The 19,771-nt window shown below is 41.7% G+C and overlaps 1 protein-coding gene across 2 annotated transcripts in view; it reads left to right on the plus strand.

Moving 5' to 3' along the window:
* Window positions 1-4,453: 4,453 nt before the first annotated feature.
* The window catches only part of obscna (obscurin, cytoskeletal calmodulin and titin-interacting RhoGEF a), a 41,009-nt gene continuing 25,691 nt past the window's right edge, over window positions 4,454-19,771 (plus strand). For both annotated transcript variants that reach the window (XM_086047209.1, XM_086047208.1), the window contains exons 1-26: window positions 4,454-4,493; window positions 4,571-4,837; window positions 4,994-5,155; window positions 5,260-5,364; window positions 5,671-5,937; window positions 6,116-6,385; window positions 6,483-6,749; window positions 6,836-7,099; window positions 7,202-7,468; window positions 7,544-7,813; window positions 7,901-8,167; window positions 8,372-8,638; window positions 9,265-9,537; window positions 9,622-9,885; window positions 9,981-10,247; window positions 10,359-10,625; window positions 10,701-10,970; window positions 11,120-11,386; window positions 12,340-12,615; window positions 12,705-12,971; window positions 13,590-13,856; window positions 15,335-15,601; window positions 17,302-17,568; window positions 18,612-18,878; window positions 18,952-19,218; window positions 19,292-19,558. In XM_086047209.1, coding sequence (XP_085903335.1) covers window positions 4,454-4,493; window positions 4,571-4,837; window positions 4,994-5,155; window positions 5,260-5,364; window positions 5,671-5,937; window positions 6,116-6,385; window positions 6,483-6,749; window positions 6,836-7,099; window positions 7,202-7,468; window positions 7,544-7,813; window positions 7,901-8,167; window positions 8,372-8,638; window positions 9,265-9,537; window positions 9,622-9,885; window positions 9,981-10,247; window positions 10,359-10,625; window positions 10,701-10,970; window positions 11,120-11,386; window positions 12,340-12,615; window positions 12,705-12,971; window positions 13,590-13,856; window positions 15,335-15,601; window positions 17,302-17,568; window positions 18,612-18,878; window positions 18,952-19,218; window positions 19,292-19,558 — 6,466 coding nt within the window. The remainder of the gene's footprint in view (window positions 4,494-4,570; window positions 4,838-4,993; window positions 5,156-5,259; window positions 5,365-5,670; window positions 5,938-6,115; window positions 6,386-6,482; window positions 6,750-6,835; window positions 7,100-7,201; window positions 7,469-7,543; window positions 7,814-7,900; window positions 8,168-8,371; window positions 8,639-9,264; window positions 9,538-9,621; window positions 9,886-9,980; window positions 10,248-10,358; window positions 10,626-10,700; window positions 10,971-11,119; window positions 11,387-12,339; window positions 12,616-12,704; window positions 12,972-13,589; window positions 13,857-15,334; window positions 15,602-17,301; window positions 17,569-18,611; window positions 18,879-18,951; window positions 19,219-19,291; window positions 19,559-19,771) is intronic.

Genomic DNA, 19,771 nt, shown 5'->3' on the forward strand with positions numbered 1-19,771 from the left:
ATAAAATGAAACAGAATGTGGGCAGCCCGAGAACAATTTTTTTAATGTTTAGAGTGGTTAAATGAATGTTTAGGGTTTTAACTAGTTGTCAGCTTGTTTGGCTGTGCTGTAATTAGACGTGCAGGACTGTTGACAAGGCTTAAGTCAAGGACATCTAATGTTATTCTGCTGCATGATGCAGCTGCCTGGCTATGGCACACAGCAAAGTATGTTATTACACCCAACTACAGAAAATGACTTTTAGGTCAGTTTGTCAGGGCTAACAATTAAAATACAAAATTCTTTCCTCCCACTAAAATATTGTCTTCTGATGGTGTTATAGTCGCTGTTATGTCTAGACATTTGGATTTGTAGGAAATGAAACACTTGAGTTTTAGATGGAGTCTTTAGCTGTTCTAAATTCACTTAACACATCCTGGCTTTGTCTTGGGGTTCTTTTTTTCTTTTGCTCATGGCCACCATCAATCGGCTGCGATATACGTATGTGAATGCCCAATTTGCTGTGTTACATGACATGTACTTTCTCGATCATATTCACAAGGGGAAAAAAAGTAACAAACCAAACTTATCACTTAACAAAACAAACCTTTGGGATAAATGGCCTAGTGGAACTTTGGCAAGCGCGAGTGGTTTGTAGGCCACCATACCACCCTTGCTGACGACAAGTTGTTTTTTTGTGCCACAGTAGGACTGTGTGGAGATTACCGCGTCGATAGAGTTTCACTGGATTAAGGAGTGCTCAGTACCACATGGAGCTGTCTATCAAACCGAGCAAACACAATGCTGGGCTGTCCTGGGTTTGTGTTCTGTCTGCTTGTCTAAATTAGGAAACGTAAATCTCACATTTTTAATTGGGCGCCTATGAAGTGCTATTATCTTTAGCTTGGACATCATAGAGAAGTAATTTTAGCTATCCTATGGACAGAATGCAGAATGACAATAGCACATCTAAATGTTTTTTTGTGAATGGTGACCCAGTGAAATGTGAGCTCATTATTGCTTAATCTCTTCATGACCTTTCAACTGTGACGGTGGAGGAGGTTCCCTCAGGGTTGGCGTGCGTTTTGAGCTGTCACCCATGAACATTTATGACAATAACAGATTACTTAATCGCAAACAAAGCAGACTGCAATTATTTGCACATCATTTTTGACCTGTAGTCTGTTGAACATGGCACTGCTACAGTGACGCATGCTGCTGACTTTTCTGAGCCCGGATAAAAAAATGGGTGGGTTGCATCAGGAAGGGCATCCATTATAAAAACTGCCAATCAAATCATGTGAGTTACTTGCTGTAGGACAAGTCAAAAGTTACGACAACACTTTTGAACATGGTCAGCATAGAAATCTACATACTCAGTCAATGCATGTTCCCTCCCAGCAGCTCACATCAGTTCTGCTCTTTTGTGTTTGTACTTTGTGCCCCCCAAAAAATGACTGTTACCAACTAATATTATTGGTGAGGAGGAGCTCGATACACTGCAATCCATTTATAGGTATAGAACTACATCCTCAAGGGGCACCAAAAATGTTTTTCAAACTAATAATAAGGACAAAAAGATGACTTCCCCATCCAAAAGAGTTCATACTAGAAATGAACATTCCTTTTGAAACTGAAGAACTGAATTCAGAGAAAACACTGTCAGTGAAATTCCAAAGGGAAAAAATGAAAGGCGACAAACTGCAAACTTTTGGCTGGCCTCACAGTCAAAGGTTCTATGTTCAAATCTCATCTCAGGCCATTCTGTGTGGAGTTCACATGCTCAATGTGCTTGTGTGCAATTTCCTCCCAGATACAAAAAAACCACATCAGATAAGTAGTACCAAACGAATGAGTGGAAATTAATCGAATACATATGCAGATCGTCATAACATTTGCGCAGGTATGTGACCAAGCATGATTTCACAGCAATGTCATGAGCTTTTCCACCTCCTATCTCCTATCTTACCAATATTATACATTTTGGTTGATTGTGCTGATTCTATTGATCCCAGTCACATTCCGCTTCACACGATTGAAGCTATCTTTGCCTGCATACTGACAGAGAGCTATTTGGAGGTCAGTATGTGGGGAGGGATGTGTCAGCTGTTCACTAAATCGCTCCATCACAGCAGCAAGGGGAAAAAAAGTACTGGAGACTGTCTCCTTCGGGGAGTGGGACTCATATTCCGAATGTATTCATGCTGACTTGTTTATATAGTAGGCTTTGTTAAAAATGATCTTTGCATTTTTGTTGTGAAGGTCTTCTCAGACAAAGATATTTTGTTTTCCATCATGGCCAGCCAGTGTGAGGATGGATTTCTCTTAGAATACGTCTGAGTTAAAGGTGCGTACATCACCGCTGGTGTTTTGTTTCTTGGCATGTGTCTTGACATAATTCCACACCATAAGGGAGGGCTGAATTCTATTTTAATATTGAAAGATGAACATATTGCTGTGTTTTGTGGGAGGCTATTTGTGAATTATAAAGACACTCTTGTGTGTATGATATTTGTCTAGCGATGTTGGACCTAAACGTTAAATTGAGTTAGATGGAATTCAAATCCAGTGGTTTGTTGTGACGCTGTCCGAGCTGTCCTGCAACTGAAGCTATTTCAAGAGTCCTGTAAAAATCCTGGTCTTACTTATAGTATGGTATGGACTCCAACTTTTCAGATTTGATTCAATTTATTCTCATTTGGCCTATTGTTTTTTTTTTAAACTTCCTTCTCTCAATTGAGGGCATTCGGTCTGGTAGAGACAGCATCACAGCTGAGTCTATATTGGTGGTGATGAGCTAAGTCAAGCGAGGTGACAGAGATTAAACTGCTCGTCATTACCGGGGAGGTCGAGGATGCCACCGCGGGGATCCACCGTGCGATAGTGATGTCATGTGGGCTGACTTTTAGATGGCCATCTTGGATTTTGTAACATTCGTAGCAAAGTTAACATCAACATAAGGTGCCTTTGAGATTTCCCCAATTCAATCCAAAAAGTTGGGATTTCCTACTGAACTTCATATTTGTCATTTCAGGTAGATGTTTTGCTGTTAGAAATGCATTCTCGTCAAGCTCACACACATTTTCATATATTTACTGCAAGCGGACAAATTGGGACAATGTACATGTAAATAGCAAAATATTGAATGTGAGCTTGCTGACAGGATGGACAATAACAGGGTGGACGGTTTTAGCCAATGTTAGCATAAATGAACACACGGTGAACCTTCACTTAGCAACATGATTCAGTTATCAAGATGTGTACAGTTTAACAAATATATTTTGAACTTCTGAAAGGTTTTCATAGCAATTGGTATTTTGCTATGACAGGGTGGACATGTTAATCCAGATAAGACCCAACTTCACATAAGGATGAAAATTAGGAAATATAAGTGTGAAAAATCTATTCTGCAGTTATCTACTGTTCCATCCTCCGTTATAGAAAGTCAAAATGCTGAAATCACTGAAAACATCAAAGGGCTTAAAGGGGCAAATACCGCCGAAGTACAGGGTGGACAATAATTTCAGAGATAGAAGTGACAATATGGTTGTGAAAAAAAGATTATACACTTACAACAAGATTTTAGAGTTGTATTATTATACCTCGTTTTCATGATGACTAAGTGATCCTGATGAGAACACCAAAGATGATATTATAATTATGATTGTAGTTATAAAACAATTGTGAAAGTGGTTTGGATAATGGATGGATGGATGTGAGATTGACCCAGCAGCAGACAGTAAAATGTGCAGATATTCTATAAACATTAGATACAACTGGTCAAGATCCACAGAGCAGTAGAGTTCTCAAACTGGGGTCCCTGGTTTTTACAAGTTGAATATATTGGCGGTTCATATTTCACATGACAAAATGTGGTGCGGTTGTACTGCAAGATACCTCCTCTTGTGTACTTGAATACGGCAACTGAAATACATATAGAAACACCTCTCAGTATATATGTGGCATTACAGTTTTATAACTGTAACCTACAAACCCCCAAAATATAATGTAACTTTTGTGGGTGACTCGGCTGAGATCAGCGGTAGAAGTAGTCACCCTGCATTTGAATGGGTTTGATTCCAGGTTCCCCCTTAAGTCTGATAAACTTTAGCAAGATGTGGTTGCGCTAGACTCTCAACCTTTCTGTCACTGTCAATAAGGTATGATTATATTTGTAGTGACAGAATTTTGATACAGGTCCTCTATTGGATCTTGTCAAGAGATTCTGTAGGTCAGGTGCTCATTATCATCAAGGAAAAAGTGTTCTGGAAATAGTTTCTATAATGTAGAGAAATTATAGGCGCTATAATTATTGAAGAATACGCGCTAATTCAGCCAGAGACAAAAAAAACAATGTAGCGTGGCACATTGTTGCCCCGTTATCCAGCGACTTACCTGTAGCTCATATGTGTTTCCAGTGCTAGACTGAAAGGTTTCAGTCAATCCGAGTGAAGCCATTTAGATTGCAAGAAGTATGGCAGACAATATACCTGGAGGAATAGTAGCAGCAGCAAGTAAGTTCTTCATCTCATTCAGTTGCCCACATTGATTATTGAGTGCATACACAAACCTTTTTGTCTTTACGGTTCAGAGAACCGTCTACAGGTGGTGAGAGGCTTGGAGGATGTAGAAGTGTCAGAGTGCGAGAGCTGCTCCTTTGAGGTGACCCTCAACTTGTCATACATCGAGGGAGCGTGGACCAGGGATGGGCTGCGGCTCAAGTCCAAGCCCAACTGTCGCATCAGCACACATGGGAAGACGCATTCTCTCATATTAAACAGAGTGGCGTTGGCAGATGTGGGCTTGATCTCTTTCCAGGCAAATGGCATTCAGACCTCCGGCAGACTCACTGTTAGAGGTAGGCTAGGACAACCGACTGACACCTCTAGAGTCCAAGACAATGACATGATCAAGTTCAAGATTCAGGTTTCATTAAAAGTGCCTAAACCTCAGGATAACGTAATTGCTTTCCATAGGTTAATTATTATGTCTTTTTTCTTTAATTTCCTACCAGCTAGGGACATCCACATTCTCCAAGAACTCGAGGATGTTGATACTATGGAACGTCAGTCTGTCAGCTTCTTGTGTGAAGTAAACCAAGTGGATGTGGATGGTCGGTGGTACAGAGATGACTGTAGAATCCGACCTGGAGACAACATTAAGATTAGACATCAGGGTAAATGAGCCCAGTAATTCATGTGATGTGAATAACGTATATTTAACAAAATACCCTCAAATAAGGTAGTATGGTATTCCTTCTGTTTTGAAAAATGGTTTCAGGTAAAACCCATACCCTGTCTTTTAAGTCGGTCAGGCCGGAGCATGCTGGAGAAATCCGATTTACTGCGGAACGCGTCTCGTCTTACGCAACTCTTACAGTAAAAGGTGAGTCTGGTGGTGGATCAAAAGGTCCTAGGAATTTGATAAGAACACATACAAAACTGTTTTCGAGTAACATGAGTGCCACTACATCTAAGCAATGTCTGCGTGTATATGCAAATGCACCCATGACATGCTACAGACATAGTATGGTGAAAACAGTCTTTTGCTATATGTATTTGCTTAGCAGATTGGGCAGTACATTAAATTTGTAAATCCTACTTTAATCCTAACAGGCAAACAGTTTATGTTCGAGATTGTGTTTGTAATTTCCCTAAAGTACTTGACTCAGCCTGTTCTTCTAATCATCAGAGCTGCCAGTCCAAATAGTGCGTCCTCTGAGAGTCAAGATAGCCATGTATCACCACAGAGGCTTACTGGAGTGCCAAGTTTCTCGAGCCAACGCTCAAGTCAAGTGGTACAAGAACAATAAGGAGCTTGTGTCCAACAAAAAGTACCAACTTGTCAGCCAAGACATTTATAGGCAACTCACCATTGATGACGTCTGCTCCTCAGACGAAGACACTTACACCTGTGACACAGGAGATGACAAAACCAGTTGTCAGCTTCTAGTTGAGGGTGAGATATATGTAGGCACTGTATACACATCATTTATTATAAGGTTGCATGTATGTAGATGTTTGGATTTCATTTCAAACTTTTGTTTTTCTCATAGGAAATAACAGAAATCATTCTACAGAGTGTACAGTATGTGTCAATAACCGAATTGTGCTGTGTGTTGTGACTGTCCATGCAGAGCAGGCGATGAGCATTGTGCGGGGCATGAGCTCAGTGGAAGTGACAGAACCAGAGCCAGCGCTCTTCCAAGTGGAGACAAGTCTGAAGTCAGGAAGGCCGCCCAGATGGACCCTGAATGGGAATGTGTTAGAGCCCAGCGAAGAGGTGGAGATCTATAGGGAGGGTACCATCCACAGCCTCTGCCTCACTTCCACAGACAGCTCCATGTCGGGGCCTGTGGTTTTTGTTGCTGGCAAGAGCCGTTCTTCAGCTGAACTTACGGTAAAAGGTGGGTGAACCAGCCCTCCCCCAAGTACATCCTCTCTGTGATCGTTATAAGGCTGAAGGTATCGCTTTCAGTTGGTCAAGTGTCTCTCTCCCTGTAGAGCGGCCCCTCCAAGTTGTCCGCAATTTGGAAGATGTGGACGCCAAGGAGAACAGCTCTGTCACTTTGAGCTGTGAGTTTGCCCCCTCCCCCAGAGTGGTGAGGTGGTTTAAAGGTCGTACAGCTCTGAAGACTTCAAACAAGTACAGCATGAGGAGAGATAGGAAGCATGCAGAGCTGACAATCCATGGCTTGGTAGGAATGGATGCAGGGCAGTATCGCTGTATGGCGGGGGGTTCCCAGAGCATAGCACATGTTAAGGTCGAAGGTATGTAGGTTAAGTATGATTTGTTGAGCTGAGAGCTGTTCTATATCTGACACTTGTAATGGGTTCATTCTCTTTTTTTGTTATAGTGAGAAAGCTAAGGCTAGTCAAACACCTTGAACCAGTGGAACTTGAAGAGGACGGCATCGCCAGTTTTGCTTGTGAGCTCAACTATGTGGTTGCCAACGTCGAGTGGCTCCTCAACAATGTCCGCCTCTATTCCAATGCCATCAACAGGATCCAACACATGGGCACCATGCACAGCCTCATCATTAAGAAGCTGAGACCCCAGCAGAGCAGGGTCACATTTAAAGCTGGCCTTCTTTCGGAGACAACAACTTTAAAGGTCAAAGGTCAGCTAAAATAAGACTTTTCTGATGGTTTTGTTTATTTTGGACTAATAAACCAAATCAATGATAAAATTATGTTTTTGTTACTGCTTCTATTGCCTTTAGAGCGCCCTGCGGTCTTTATAAAACCTCTGGAGGATGCAGTTGGGGAAGAACAAGGGGAGGTCTGCCTCCAGTGTGAAATTTCCAAAGAATCTGTGATTCCAGTCTGGAAGAAGAATGGCATTGTCTTGACACCTGATGAAAACCATGAGTTGTGCCAGTATGGGAGGTCCCTGGCACTGATTATTCATTGCCTTAGCAAAGATGATGCTGGACAGTACACCTGTGATCTGGGCACCAGCCAGACCAAGGCTAAAGTTACTGTGCATGGTTGGTTGAACAGCAGTATAAATAAAATACCTGGGCAGTGCATATTCAAACGGTCTTTATTTGATCTATTTACAGATTTACACATCACTATTATCCATCGCTTGAAGACAACATCTGTACTGGAGGGTGAAAGCTGCACTTTTCAATGTCAACTCTCTCACGTTCTTAGTGATGAGCCTTTCTGGACCATGAATGGTCAAGTGGTTGTCTCCGACAGCCACTTCCAGGTCATCAACAATGGTCGCAAGTACAAGCTGAGGATTAAAGATGTAGTTTTGTCCGACGCTGGAGAAGTGCTCTTTACAATTAAAGACTTAAGCTGCAGGACCATGCTCTTTGTCAAAGGTGAATAACCAGCATTATAATCAAGGCAAGATGAATTTAACAAAACACATGTTAGTGTGTGCCCTAATATATTTACTGTGATGTTAGAGAGGCCAGTGCACATTTTTAGGGATCTGCTGAATGTCAAGACTGTGCCAGGTGAGGATGCGGAGCTGAGTTGTGAGATCACCAAACCTGAGGTCAGCATCCACTGGCTGAAGAATGGACATTTAATCAAGCAGAGTCACAAATATAAGATGAGTGTGGAAAAGAACCTGGCAAGGCTGATAGTCAAGAACACCACAATCAGAGATTCAGGAGAATACTGCTGTCAGGCCGATGGGGTTGCCTCACGTGCCAAGCTAGAGGTTAGAGGTAAGTACTGTACTTAAGGAAAATATTCATCTGGATCATCACATTTTTCTTCAAGAAAATTAAGTCAAGACAGAAATCAAGGTGATGAGGTACTGATGTCATGGCATCTCCAATTAGACTGCCATGATGTCATATTTAACTTACTCTTGAAGTAAGGTCGATTTCTGCACTCACACACAATTTCTCAAATTTGTATCATTCCAGAACTGCAGCACTCATTCGCAAGAGAGTTGAAGGACACTAAAGCAGAGGAAAAGGGTAAAGTGACTCTGGAGTGCGAGACCAGACAGCCAGCCAAGCGAGTGACCTGGCTGAAGGGCATGATGGAGCTGAGGTCAAGTAGGAAATATGTCATGAGGCAGAAGGGTGTGGTGCTGTCACTCACCATCACTTATCTGGAGAAGTTGGACACAGATATCTACACATGTGATGTTGGGACCATGCAGAGCCGTGCACAGCTGACTGTGCAGGGTGAGGAAGACAGTAGACACTCATAAAGTAAATTCTAGTCTGTGAATTTAGCTTCCATCTCTCTTAATCCCACCAAACAACGCAGCCAAAACAGACCAAATTGGACCTACCAACTTGCTGCAACAAAAAATGCGGGAAATGGAAATGGCATTTCGAAGCGGCACCAATATTATTTAATTTCAAACAACTTCCCTTGATTGTCAAGGAAAAAGAAGATTCTATTAGCCTCTGTAAATATATTTCACTATTGACAGAGGAAAAAAGGCGAGACCGTGGTTAACTGAGCTATTCCTAGTCCAAGTAGTTGCAGACAGTCTACAACACCCCGAAATCTGTAGCAGAATCTGCACACTACCCTATGCGACTGAATTATTCAGTGTCATTCGTCCAATCCCTGGTGTGCAGAAGACTTTAATCTTCTTTGTAGGAAACCGTTGTAAAAGTTTGAGGTATGAGCCAAGGAAGAATTTATAACATTTAAATTCAGTTTAGGACTACAAAAAACAAAATAACATACCGCTGATCAGTGATACCTGCACTGCCTCAAATTGATGGTGTCTAATATTTTGGTAGCCTTATTAACATGGGAGCTTTGTGAGATTTCTAGTCCATTTTTTGTCTGTCAGGCCAGAGGGTGGTGATCCTGGATGAACTGGAGGACACTGAGTGCCTTGAAGGTGACACAGTCACATTCAAGTGTCAAATCTGTCCCAGTGACTACACGGGGGTGAAGTGGTACCTGGACGAGACTCTGCTCTACAATAATCAGCTTAATGAGATCCAGATGCTGACGGGAGGCTACCACACGCTGACATTTAGACAGCTAGCGCGCAAAGACACCGGTACCATTTCGTTTGCAGCCGGTGACAAACGATCATATGCGTCACTGTTGGTCAGAGGTGAGATTTTGTCTTTGCTTCTTATTTTCTCGTTACATTTCATTTGGTCTTTTGTCAGTTGGTTTCACTTGTTCATATTGCCAGAGAGACGTCCAACCATTTGTAAAGCGCTTGAGGACTGTGAAGCCATTGAAGGAGGGGGTCTAGTTCTGTCCTGCGTGACCTCAAAACCATGTCACATCCTGTGGTACAAAGATTGCTGCCTGATGTGGAACTCATCAAGATACTTTGCAAGTCGTTCGGGATGTGAGGCCAGACTGGCAATTCGGGAGGTCTGCCAAAGTGATGCTGGAGTATATGAGTGCAGTGCTGGTTCTGTTACAACGAGGGCTGTTGTGACGGTCAAAGGTATCAATGGGAATTCTCCAACAAAAGAATATAAAATATTGTGAAACGATTACATGAATTTGGTTTACGAAGTTTCTGTTGCTATTTCCTTTTAGCTATCCCAGCTGAGTTCACAAAGCCTCTGCAGAACGTCGAGTCCCGAGAAGGTGAAACTGCTACCCTGACCTGTGAGTACTCTCTGCCGGGAGTCCAGTTCCACTGGAGAAAAGGCATTGTGAGCCTCAGGCCTGGAGACAAGTATGTGATGAAACAGAGACAGACCATCAATTCACTCATAATCCGAGCTCTGAAGCCAGAGGACTCAGGGGAATACACCTGTCAATGCAGAGACCATCAAACTACAGCAAGTCTCAAAGTACAAGGTAAAGCCATGTACCTGATCTTGGCCTATGTAGGTTCTTTTTTCATTCAATATTTCAACTTTCTTTTCACTTTCAACAACCTCCTATGTATAATTGTTCCTTGCTTTCCAGCCATTCCGATTACATTCATCCAGCAACTGAAGAACACGCATGCAGAGGAAGGGAACAATGTCATATTGCGATGTGAACTCTCCAAATCTGGAATAGCTATAGAATGGATGAGAGGCCAAGAAGTTTTGTCGAATGGCGTGAAGTACCAGATGAGACGATGGGAGACAACTCTAGAGCTTTTGATATGGAAAGTTATTCCTGAAGACAGTGGGCTTTACAAGTGTTTGTGTGCTGACCAGGTCACATCTGCCACTGTCAAAATCAAAGGTAGGAAGTGTTCTATTGTCAAAGTACATCAGAATCTTGATTCATTGGTGCTAAATATTTCCGAACATTTGGCAGCTCTGTCACTGACCTTCAAGCAGAAGCTTCGCAACGTGACCTTCGAGGAGGGCAACACTGCAACTTTACGCTGTGAGCTTTCCAAAGCTTCTCTCTTTGTGGAGTGGAGGAAGAGTGGGGATGAGCTCATCAAGAATAGTGACAAATATCACATTCGCCAAAGGGACACACTGATTGAACTGAGGATCCTGAATGTGATCCCAGAAGACAGCGACATCTACACATGCATTTGTGGGAGCATAGAGACCACAGCAACCCTCACTGTGAATGGTACAGTACTTAGTTAATCTGTAGTTAGATGTGTGCGTTATTGTTACTCATTCATTCATCAAAATAAGATATACATTTTAGAGACGCTTTTAATGTATGCACTATTGTTTAGTGAAGATAGATATACATATTTTCATGTTGATTTTTAGCACTCCCGATCACCTTCAAGCAAAAGCTCAAGAACCTTCAAGTGGAGGAAGGACGCAACATCACGCTGTCTTGTGAGATCTCCAAACCTGGCCTTGCTGTGGAGTGGAGGCTAGCCGGTGAGCTTCTAGAGGATGGGGAGAAGTACCAGATAAAGCAGAGAGGCTCCTTGCTAGAACTGACCATCAGAGATGCACTGCCAGAGGACAGCGGCATCTATGCCTGTGTCTGCAGAGACCAGAAGACAAAGGCCACAGTTAAAGTCGTTGGTATGTTACACAGTATATGTAGGTTACTGGCTGTGATTAGTTTGAAACATGTTCTTGAGTTTAAGCATGGAATCTTAAGTGGATAGTTTCTTATGCCTAAGATTTCTGAGTGTTACATCATAGAACCATGTGTATTTCAAGCGACTATTATGGTCTAAAACAGGGATTGTAATCCCCTAATGTTCTCTGGCAGCCCATAGGGGAGATGATCCTGACTTTGAAAACCACTGGTCTTAAACATTGTTTCTAGAGCCACTGTACTTCCCCATTGACGAAAAGTCTTAGGACATAGCCCAAATACTCTACTTACTGATCAGTGATTGAGCGAGGCCAGTTATCTCCCCCTTAATCTCCATGACAATTCTGCACAAAAGAAGTAGTTTCCACCTTGCCAAATATCAAGCAAAGGCTTTTTTTTGCCGTTGAATGAGTTTGTAGTGGTAGAAATGATCCGTCAATCCGTCACTGACGGACCGTTAGTCCATCACTGGCGGACGCCCATTTTTCTGAGGTTGTATTTGGGTGACCGATTGACGGACTAACTGATGGATTTAACCGACGGACTGGCAATTACAATTCAGTTCGTCACGAAAAATGACTGATTGACAAATGGCGTACGGGTATCCTGGCCGCTGACAGATGACGAATGACGGACCAGCAAAATTTTGTAAAATGCCCATCTCTGCTACCAGAGACCAGTTGAGTGACGTAGAAACAGAGACTGTGAGGCAGGCCCTCTCTCAGGTCCAACATCAGATCCCTGAGCACACCAAATTATTATAGAAGATTCAAATGTGAGACCAACTCCATATATTTGAATCCAATGCACCTGGTGATAAGTGCTGGGCGTCAGTGTCACAATCCGATGTGCATAATATAGCCGATCATCGGTCATCAGTACTTTTGCTTGACTATATGCCACAAACTGGAACATTTTCTTTGTTCTTGTGAAGCTATTCCTGCCACGTTTAAAGGGAGTCTGAAAAACCAGGAGGCAGAGGAGGGCAGTAGTGTGACTTTCCGCTGCGAAGTGTCAAAAACTGATGCCCTAGTAGAGTGGCAGAGAAACGGACAGGTGCTGTCTGAGGAGATGTCAGGAAGAAAGTATCACCTGAAGCTTGAAGGGAAGACAGCTGAGTTGACCATTGTCAGCATTCAAGTGGAGGATGCAGGGAGATACAGCTGTATCACAGGAGATGAGAAAACTACTGCCGAACTCAAAGTGAACGGTAAGTAAAATGAACATACAGTACATTTCAAATATAATGTTAGGTGATTTCCATGCTGATGACATAAATCTGTGTGCTCCGCCAAACAGCACTTCCTGTCACGTTCAAACGTGGGCTCAAGAATTTGGAGGTGAAGGAAGGCGACAGTGGGCTTTTCTGCTGTGAGCTCTCCAAACCTGGAGCGCCAGTGGAGTGGAGGAGAGGTCGAGTGCTTCTGAGCAGTGGAGGAAAGTATGAGATGAAGCAGGAAGGGCCTTACACAAAGATGATTGTCAATGATGTGCAAGATAGCGACGCTGGGAAATACATTTGCAAAACAAAGGACAGCCAATCAACTGCAGAGCTGTCCGTTCAGGGTGAGTTAACACAACCCCGTACCTTGTTAAAACATACTGTTTTACTTATGTTTGCCTGATGAATTAAGAAGATAATTGTTGTCGATATCATACTAATGTAAGCCATATGAAACCAAATACAGTAATTGGACAAATTAGTTTACGTTTTTATGTTTGTTTTTTGTATGTTTCACATAATCACAGCACCGCAGTTCCTTGCCCTTGGAATAGGCCTATTTGTCATGTTCATTGAGATGCTGAAGAAGTAATATAGATAATACAATGTACTTTTGGAATATTACAGTCGGCATGGATAAGGATATTTTTTTTCTTTCCATGTATCTTTAATCTCACACTTTGTTGTATTTGTCTTGCACACTACACAGAACCTGATCACACACAAGCGCAAATAGTGCTGCACCTCTTGAGGTGCCTTCAATACTTTTCTTACATTAATTCAAGTATTCATCTATCATAGGTGGAGTGATGAATATTGAATATTGACTTGACTTGAAAGAGGCCCCAATAAATAACATTTTCAATGTGTAGCATTGATGTGGAGGGCCCAAAATTCCTGGCAGCGGCCTTTCCTCAGGTGTTCTTGTTCCTTTTTTCTGTAACATTTTTCTTGCCTGACAGGTTTACCACCACGTTTCACACTCATGCTTGCCAACCAGGAGGTGATTGAAGGGAACAGTGTTTTTCTGCGCTGTGAGCTTAACAAACCTGCCCACTCAGTGGAATGGAGGAGAGGAGGGTTGGTGTTAAGGCAAGGAGACAAGTACCAGATGAGGAAAAAGGATTTGCACCTGGAGATGACTATTAATGAAGTCACTCTCGAAGATGCTGGTGATTACACATGTACTTGTGGTGAAGAAAGTACTACAGCTTCGCTTGCAGTGAATGGTCAGTATACAGGAGTGCATTTGTGATCACTTATAATAATAATAATAATAATAATAATAATAATAATAATAATAATAATAATAATAATAATAATAATAATAATAATAATACGTTTTATTTGGAAGTGCCTTTTGAGACCCTCAAGGACACTGTACATCAATATAACAACAATTAAAAACATAATTACACTCAGGAAATAAAACAAATAAAAAACACAATGCAGTGCAGTTACACTGATTAAAGGAAATGTTTAAATAGGTGTGTTTTGCATTGCGGAGGTCAAATGGCAGAGTTCAAGAGCTGGGGAGCAGAGCGGCTTGAAGGCACTTCTCCCCATCGTGCTGAGATGAGCAGGTGAAAGAAAGAGGAGTGGCATAGTGGAGGAGGTCAGTCAGATATGGAGGGGCAAGGTAAAATTCTGAATTTGTCCGGGAGCCAGTGAACTTGCTGGAGGATGGGGATGATGTGATGGAAGAAGGGCTGTTTTTTTGTTGACACATGCTGCGGTATTTTGGACCAGTTGAAGCTTATGGAGATACTTGGCCGAAGTGGAGAGAGTTGCCGTAGTCAATACGGGAGGTGACAGGTGATGGGTTTGTAGGACACATAGAGCTGGGTGTCATCAGCAGTGGAAGGGGATATTCAATTTATGGAAAATGGTGCCAAGGGAAAAGAGGTAGATAATGAGAAGCAGGGGGCCCAGGACAGAGCCCTGGGGCACACCTGAAGTAGGGTGGGGGTCGGATGCAAAGGACTTCAGCTGGATGAACTGAGTGTGGTCTTTGAGGCATGAATGGAACAAGTCCAGGGCGGTGTGGGATATGCCGATGGAGGAGAGTCAATTTGAAGATGATGGTGTGTATGTGATGGTGTCAAAGGCCACACTCAAGTCAAGGAGGATAAGGATGGAGAGTGAACAACAGTGTCAGCTGCAACAAGGAGATCAGAGGTAATTTTTAAAGGAGCTGTTTCAGTATTGTGCATGGGACGAAAACCTGATTGGAAAGGCTCATATAGGCTGTTGCGTGTTAAATGTGAGAGGACTTGAGTGGCGACTACTTCTTCTAGGACCTTGGAAAGGAATGGTAAATTACTTGGAGATGGGCCAGAGGTTATTGTAGTTGATGGGGTCTGAATCAGGTTTTTCTTGCCAGAATAGTAGTGACAGCTGCAGTTTTTAACAATGATGGGACGATACTGGTGGAGAGAGAAGAGTCAATAAGACTAAGAGGAGGGAAGCCGTGAGCGAAGGCAGGATTTCATTCAAGGTTGCGGGCAGAGGTGGCAGGTGGAGGGCTTGGATTTATGGATGAGATCTGTAATATAGAGCTACATAGTTACCGTATATCCATATAACTCTTGAATACGTCCACATAAAATCAAAACACACAACTACAACAATTCAATAAAAAACAAGTCAAAGCTTTGTGTTACTATTATACTATTTTACCATTGGTAATCTTTTTTTTCCCAATTAGAGCGACCTGTCAAATTCCTTCATGAACTGAGTAATATTGAAGTGCAAGAGGGCAACGCGGTAACGCTTTGCTGCCAGCTCTCCAAAGCAGGGCTCACTGCTCAGTGGATGAAGGGAGATGACCTGTTAATCAATGGTGAGAGGTATCAGCTGAAGCAGAGAGGCTCCACACTGGAGCTGCTCATCAGAAAGGGTCAGCCTGAAGACAGTGGTGTTTACAGCTGCATTTGTGAAGACATTAAAAGTACTGCCACAATCATAATAACTGGTGAGAGACACTGCACCTCATGGGAACATAATTAGACAAACCATACACATTTTATGCAATTACTGACCACAGCACTAGCTGCATCAAAAACGATACCTTTAATAAGTTTATGCTTAAGGGTGTTGTGGTGGTGGAAAACTGCACTGCATCACTTTGAGAGCTGTATACATCCATCCATCCATTATCTGTACCGCTTCTCCTCACAAGGGTCGCGGGGCGTGCTGGAGCCTATCCCAGCTGTCTTTGGGCAGTAGGCGGGGGACACCCTGAACTGGTTGCCAGCCAATCGCAGGGCACACAGAGACAAACATCCGCACTCACAATCACACCTAGGGGCAATTTAGAGTATCCAATCAACTTACCATGCATGTTTTTGGAATGTGGGAGGAAACCGGAGTGCCCGGAGAAAACCCACGCAGGCACGGGGAGAACATACAAACTCCACACAGGGAGGCCGGAGCCGGGATCGAACCCACGACCTCTGAACTGTGAGGCGGACGTGCTAACCAGTCGACCACCGTGCCGCCTACGAGCTGTATACATTTTTTTTAAAATTTACTTTATTTAGCTACACTCACCCATTCATTTTCCATCCTCTATAATTACTTATCCTGGTAATTAGAGTCACCGGTGAGTTGGAGCCTATCCCAGCTGACTTTGGCCAAGAAGTGGGTATAAGCTGGACTCCAACCAATCACAGCAGATATCGACAAAAAAACATTCAGACATATCTAAACTAACCTGTATGTTTTTTTTTAATGTGGGATAAAGCTGGAAAAAAATCTGTGCAGGTAGAAGAGGTCTACTCCACACAGGAAGGCCAGAGCTGAAATTTGAAACCAGAACCTCAGCATCGTAAAGCAGATGTGCTAATCACTTGTTTACTGTGTTACTCTATTTAGCTATAAGGCTCACAGGAGACAGAGCGATGTGGCCCAACCTGTGATGTAGACCATTGAGAAAAAATTATAGTTGGTACATCAAGCGATACCAACTACCAACGCAATGGAAAAACTGAGACCCTGTATTGGGTTTTGAGGCTCCACATTAGACTGTATACTGCATAATTTTTTATTGAACCGCAAAAATATGGCATGATTGTCAAGAAATAAGTGAATGCCACAAAGACCAAAAATGGTCAAGAGAGTGTGGATATTTTGAGAGGCAATGATCGATCACCCCATTCCCTGACTGCATCTGTGCATTCCAGCAACAGAGACTCCCCACACTTTGCTTTCTAGCCACAGGTACACATGAATTTATAAATGTAGTTCAATCTTATTGCAAAACAACTTAATACATACAATTACAATATATATATATATATATATATATATATATATATATATATATATATATATATATATATATATATATATATATATATATATATATTGCTGTATTGGAATGGTTTGGTGTGCCACGGCGTTGTCTGGGTCTCACTTAAGCTTAGAACCTGGGAATATACAAATACGATAATAGAAGCTCTCAATATGATGCAGGGGAGTTGTACGCCACTGCAAACAACAACAACAACAACAACAACAATAATAACAATATTGTCAAAAGTACACAGCAACTGTCTGTCAAAGAGAGAAAGAGAGACTTTATGCTAGTGCCATTCGGTCTCACAAGTGTATTTACTATTGTGGTCAATAAGTGTACATTCCTCACAGTAATTCCCCCCCCCCCACACACAGCAATTCCTGTCACGTTCAAGCAAAAGTTGAAGAACCAAGAAACAGTGGAAGAGAGCAGTGTGACGCTCCACTGCGAGCTCTCCAAACCAGGAGTCCCAGTTGAGTGGAGGAAGGATGCTCAGCTCCTGAGGGAGGGAGCCAAATATCAGATGAAGCACGAGGGCAGGGTGTGTGAAATGCTGATCACAGATCTAACTCTCAAGGATACTGGCGAATACAGCTGCTCGGTTGGTACAGCTGTGACATCAGCTGATATCAAAGTAAGAGGTAGGCTTCAGTCAAGTCAATACAAGTTACCTATGAGCACAGTCACAGTTTATTTGGTGAGTTTATGTGAAAACCTGGAATCAGAAATGCTGTTCCACCCAGTTAATTAATAGTAGAGACTAGAAATCATACACACAATTATCAGTCACACAGATAGTAAAATAGTGAATGCAATTTTTGGTACATCTGTATCATGTAAACAGATCCGGCATATAAGCTTTATCAAAACAAGATACATATAATAAAAATTGTAGAAGGTACTAATGAGTAATGATCACTTTAATTAGCACTGTCAGAAACTTTACGTTACAATAAGTGCTGCATCTCACTATCTTCTATCACTATCATCAGTGATCAAAAGCATTCATAATTAATTTGAATGAAAGAAATAGCCTGATGTATTGGTATTCTAAATATACAAGTAATAATGATGCCAAATATGTTAAAGTTATGAAAGTTAAAAAAAACAACAACCACAGTAGTATATTTTGATTAATGTGTGGAATTTGCAAGTATTTCAATACAAAGGAATTTTATATTATATATATATATATATATATATAATATATATATATATATATATATATATATATATATATATATATGTATATATATATATATATATATATATATATATATATATATATATATACCCCGCGACCCTTGTGAGGATAAGCGGTATGAATAATGAATGAATGAATGAATATATATATATATATATATATATATATATATATATATATATATATATATATATATATATATATATAATATTCCTGCATTATATATTGTATGGATTTTTTGCTTACCTTTTTACATGAAATATCAGAATATTAGAAACATTTCCAAGTATGATGCAGCATAGTTCTAAACAATGAAAAACTACAGCTACAATCAACATGTGTATTGTTAAATCCCAGTCCAAACTAATCTTTCACTGAACTTCTGATAGCAGTTATGATTACATTGTGTGTACCTAACACAATGTTCGGATTGGAAAGACTTGGAAATATGTTTGATTTTCATGTGTTGCTTTTCCCCAGCACTTCCGGTTACATTTAAGCAAGAAGTTCAGAATTTGGAGCTGAAGGAAGGTGACAGTGGAGTGTTCTGCTGTGAGTTGTCCAAACCTGGAGCACCAGTGGACTGGAGGAAAGGCAGAATGATCCTGAGGCCCGGTTACAAATATGAAATGAAACAGGAGGGAAATTTCACCAAACTGTTTGTCAACAATGTAGAAGAGAGTGACGCTGGGAAGTACACTTGCAAAACTAAAGACAGCCAATCCACTGCTGAGCTCATAGTGAAAGGTGAGTGATCTCACATTTACTATAATACACCCAACTGTCCCATCCAGATGTTCACAATAAGATGTATTTCCAGCACCTCCCATCACATTCAAAACTAAGTTAAAGAACCTGCAAGTGGAGGAGGAGAACAGCGTGACATTGACATGCGAATTGTCGAAGCCCGGCCTTTCTGTTGAGTGGAGGAAAGGCCAGGAGCTGCTGAAGAATAATTTCAAATATCAGCTAAGAAATCGAAACAGCATGCTGGAGCTGACCATCAAAAACACTCAACTGGAGGACAGTGGAGTCTACAGTTGTACCTATGGCGATACCAAGACTGTAGCCAACATCACTGTCACACGTAAACCATGATCTCTATGCGTAAGTATGTGTGTTGTGAAATAGTACTCATTTTCTCTATTCCACACCCACAGCTATTCCCCTCACATTTAAGATGGGTTTAAAGAACCAGGAGGCCGCTGAGGGAGGCAATGTGACCCTACGATGTGAACTGTCCAAGACGGGGGTGTCTGTACAGTGGTGGAAGGGGGAGGACCAGCTCTATCAAGGTGGGAGGTACCAGATGACCCTCAAGGAGAACATAGCTGAGATGAGCATTAGAAACATCCAGCCAGAGGACGTTGGGGAGTACAGTTGTGTCTTTGGCGAGCAGAAGACGACGGCTGAAGTGAACGTGAGAGGTACTCATATGCTTCTTGTTTTTTCCTGCACAATCTGTTCTCACATGAATTCCATATTGGTTTCACTTGAAATCTTCATCATTCATCATCAGAATGTATTAATAATTGTGAGGAATCGTATACTTGAGAGCACTAGAGTATTATTTGTGGCCAATCAAATGCTATTTACTTCCCTAGTTTTATTGTCTTCTCATCCCAAGTAACAGAATCTCT

Source organism: Filicampus tigris, chromosome 12, assembly GCF_054856515.1.
Source record: "Filicampus tigris isolate MCC_2025a chromosome 12, RoL_Ftig_1.0, whole genome shotgun sequence".
NCBI classification, from domain to species: Eukaryota; Metazoa; Chordata; class Actinopteri; order Syngnathiformes; family Syngnathidae; genus Filicampus; species Filicampus tigris.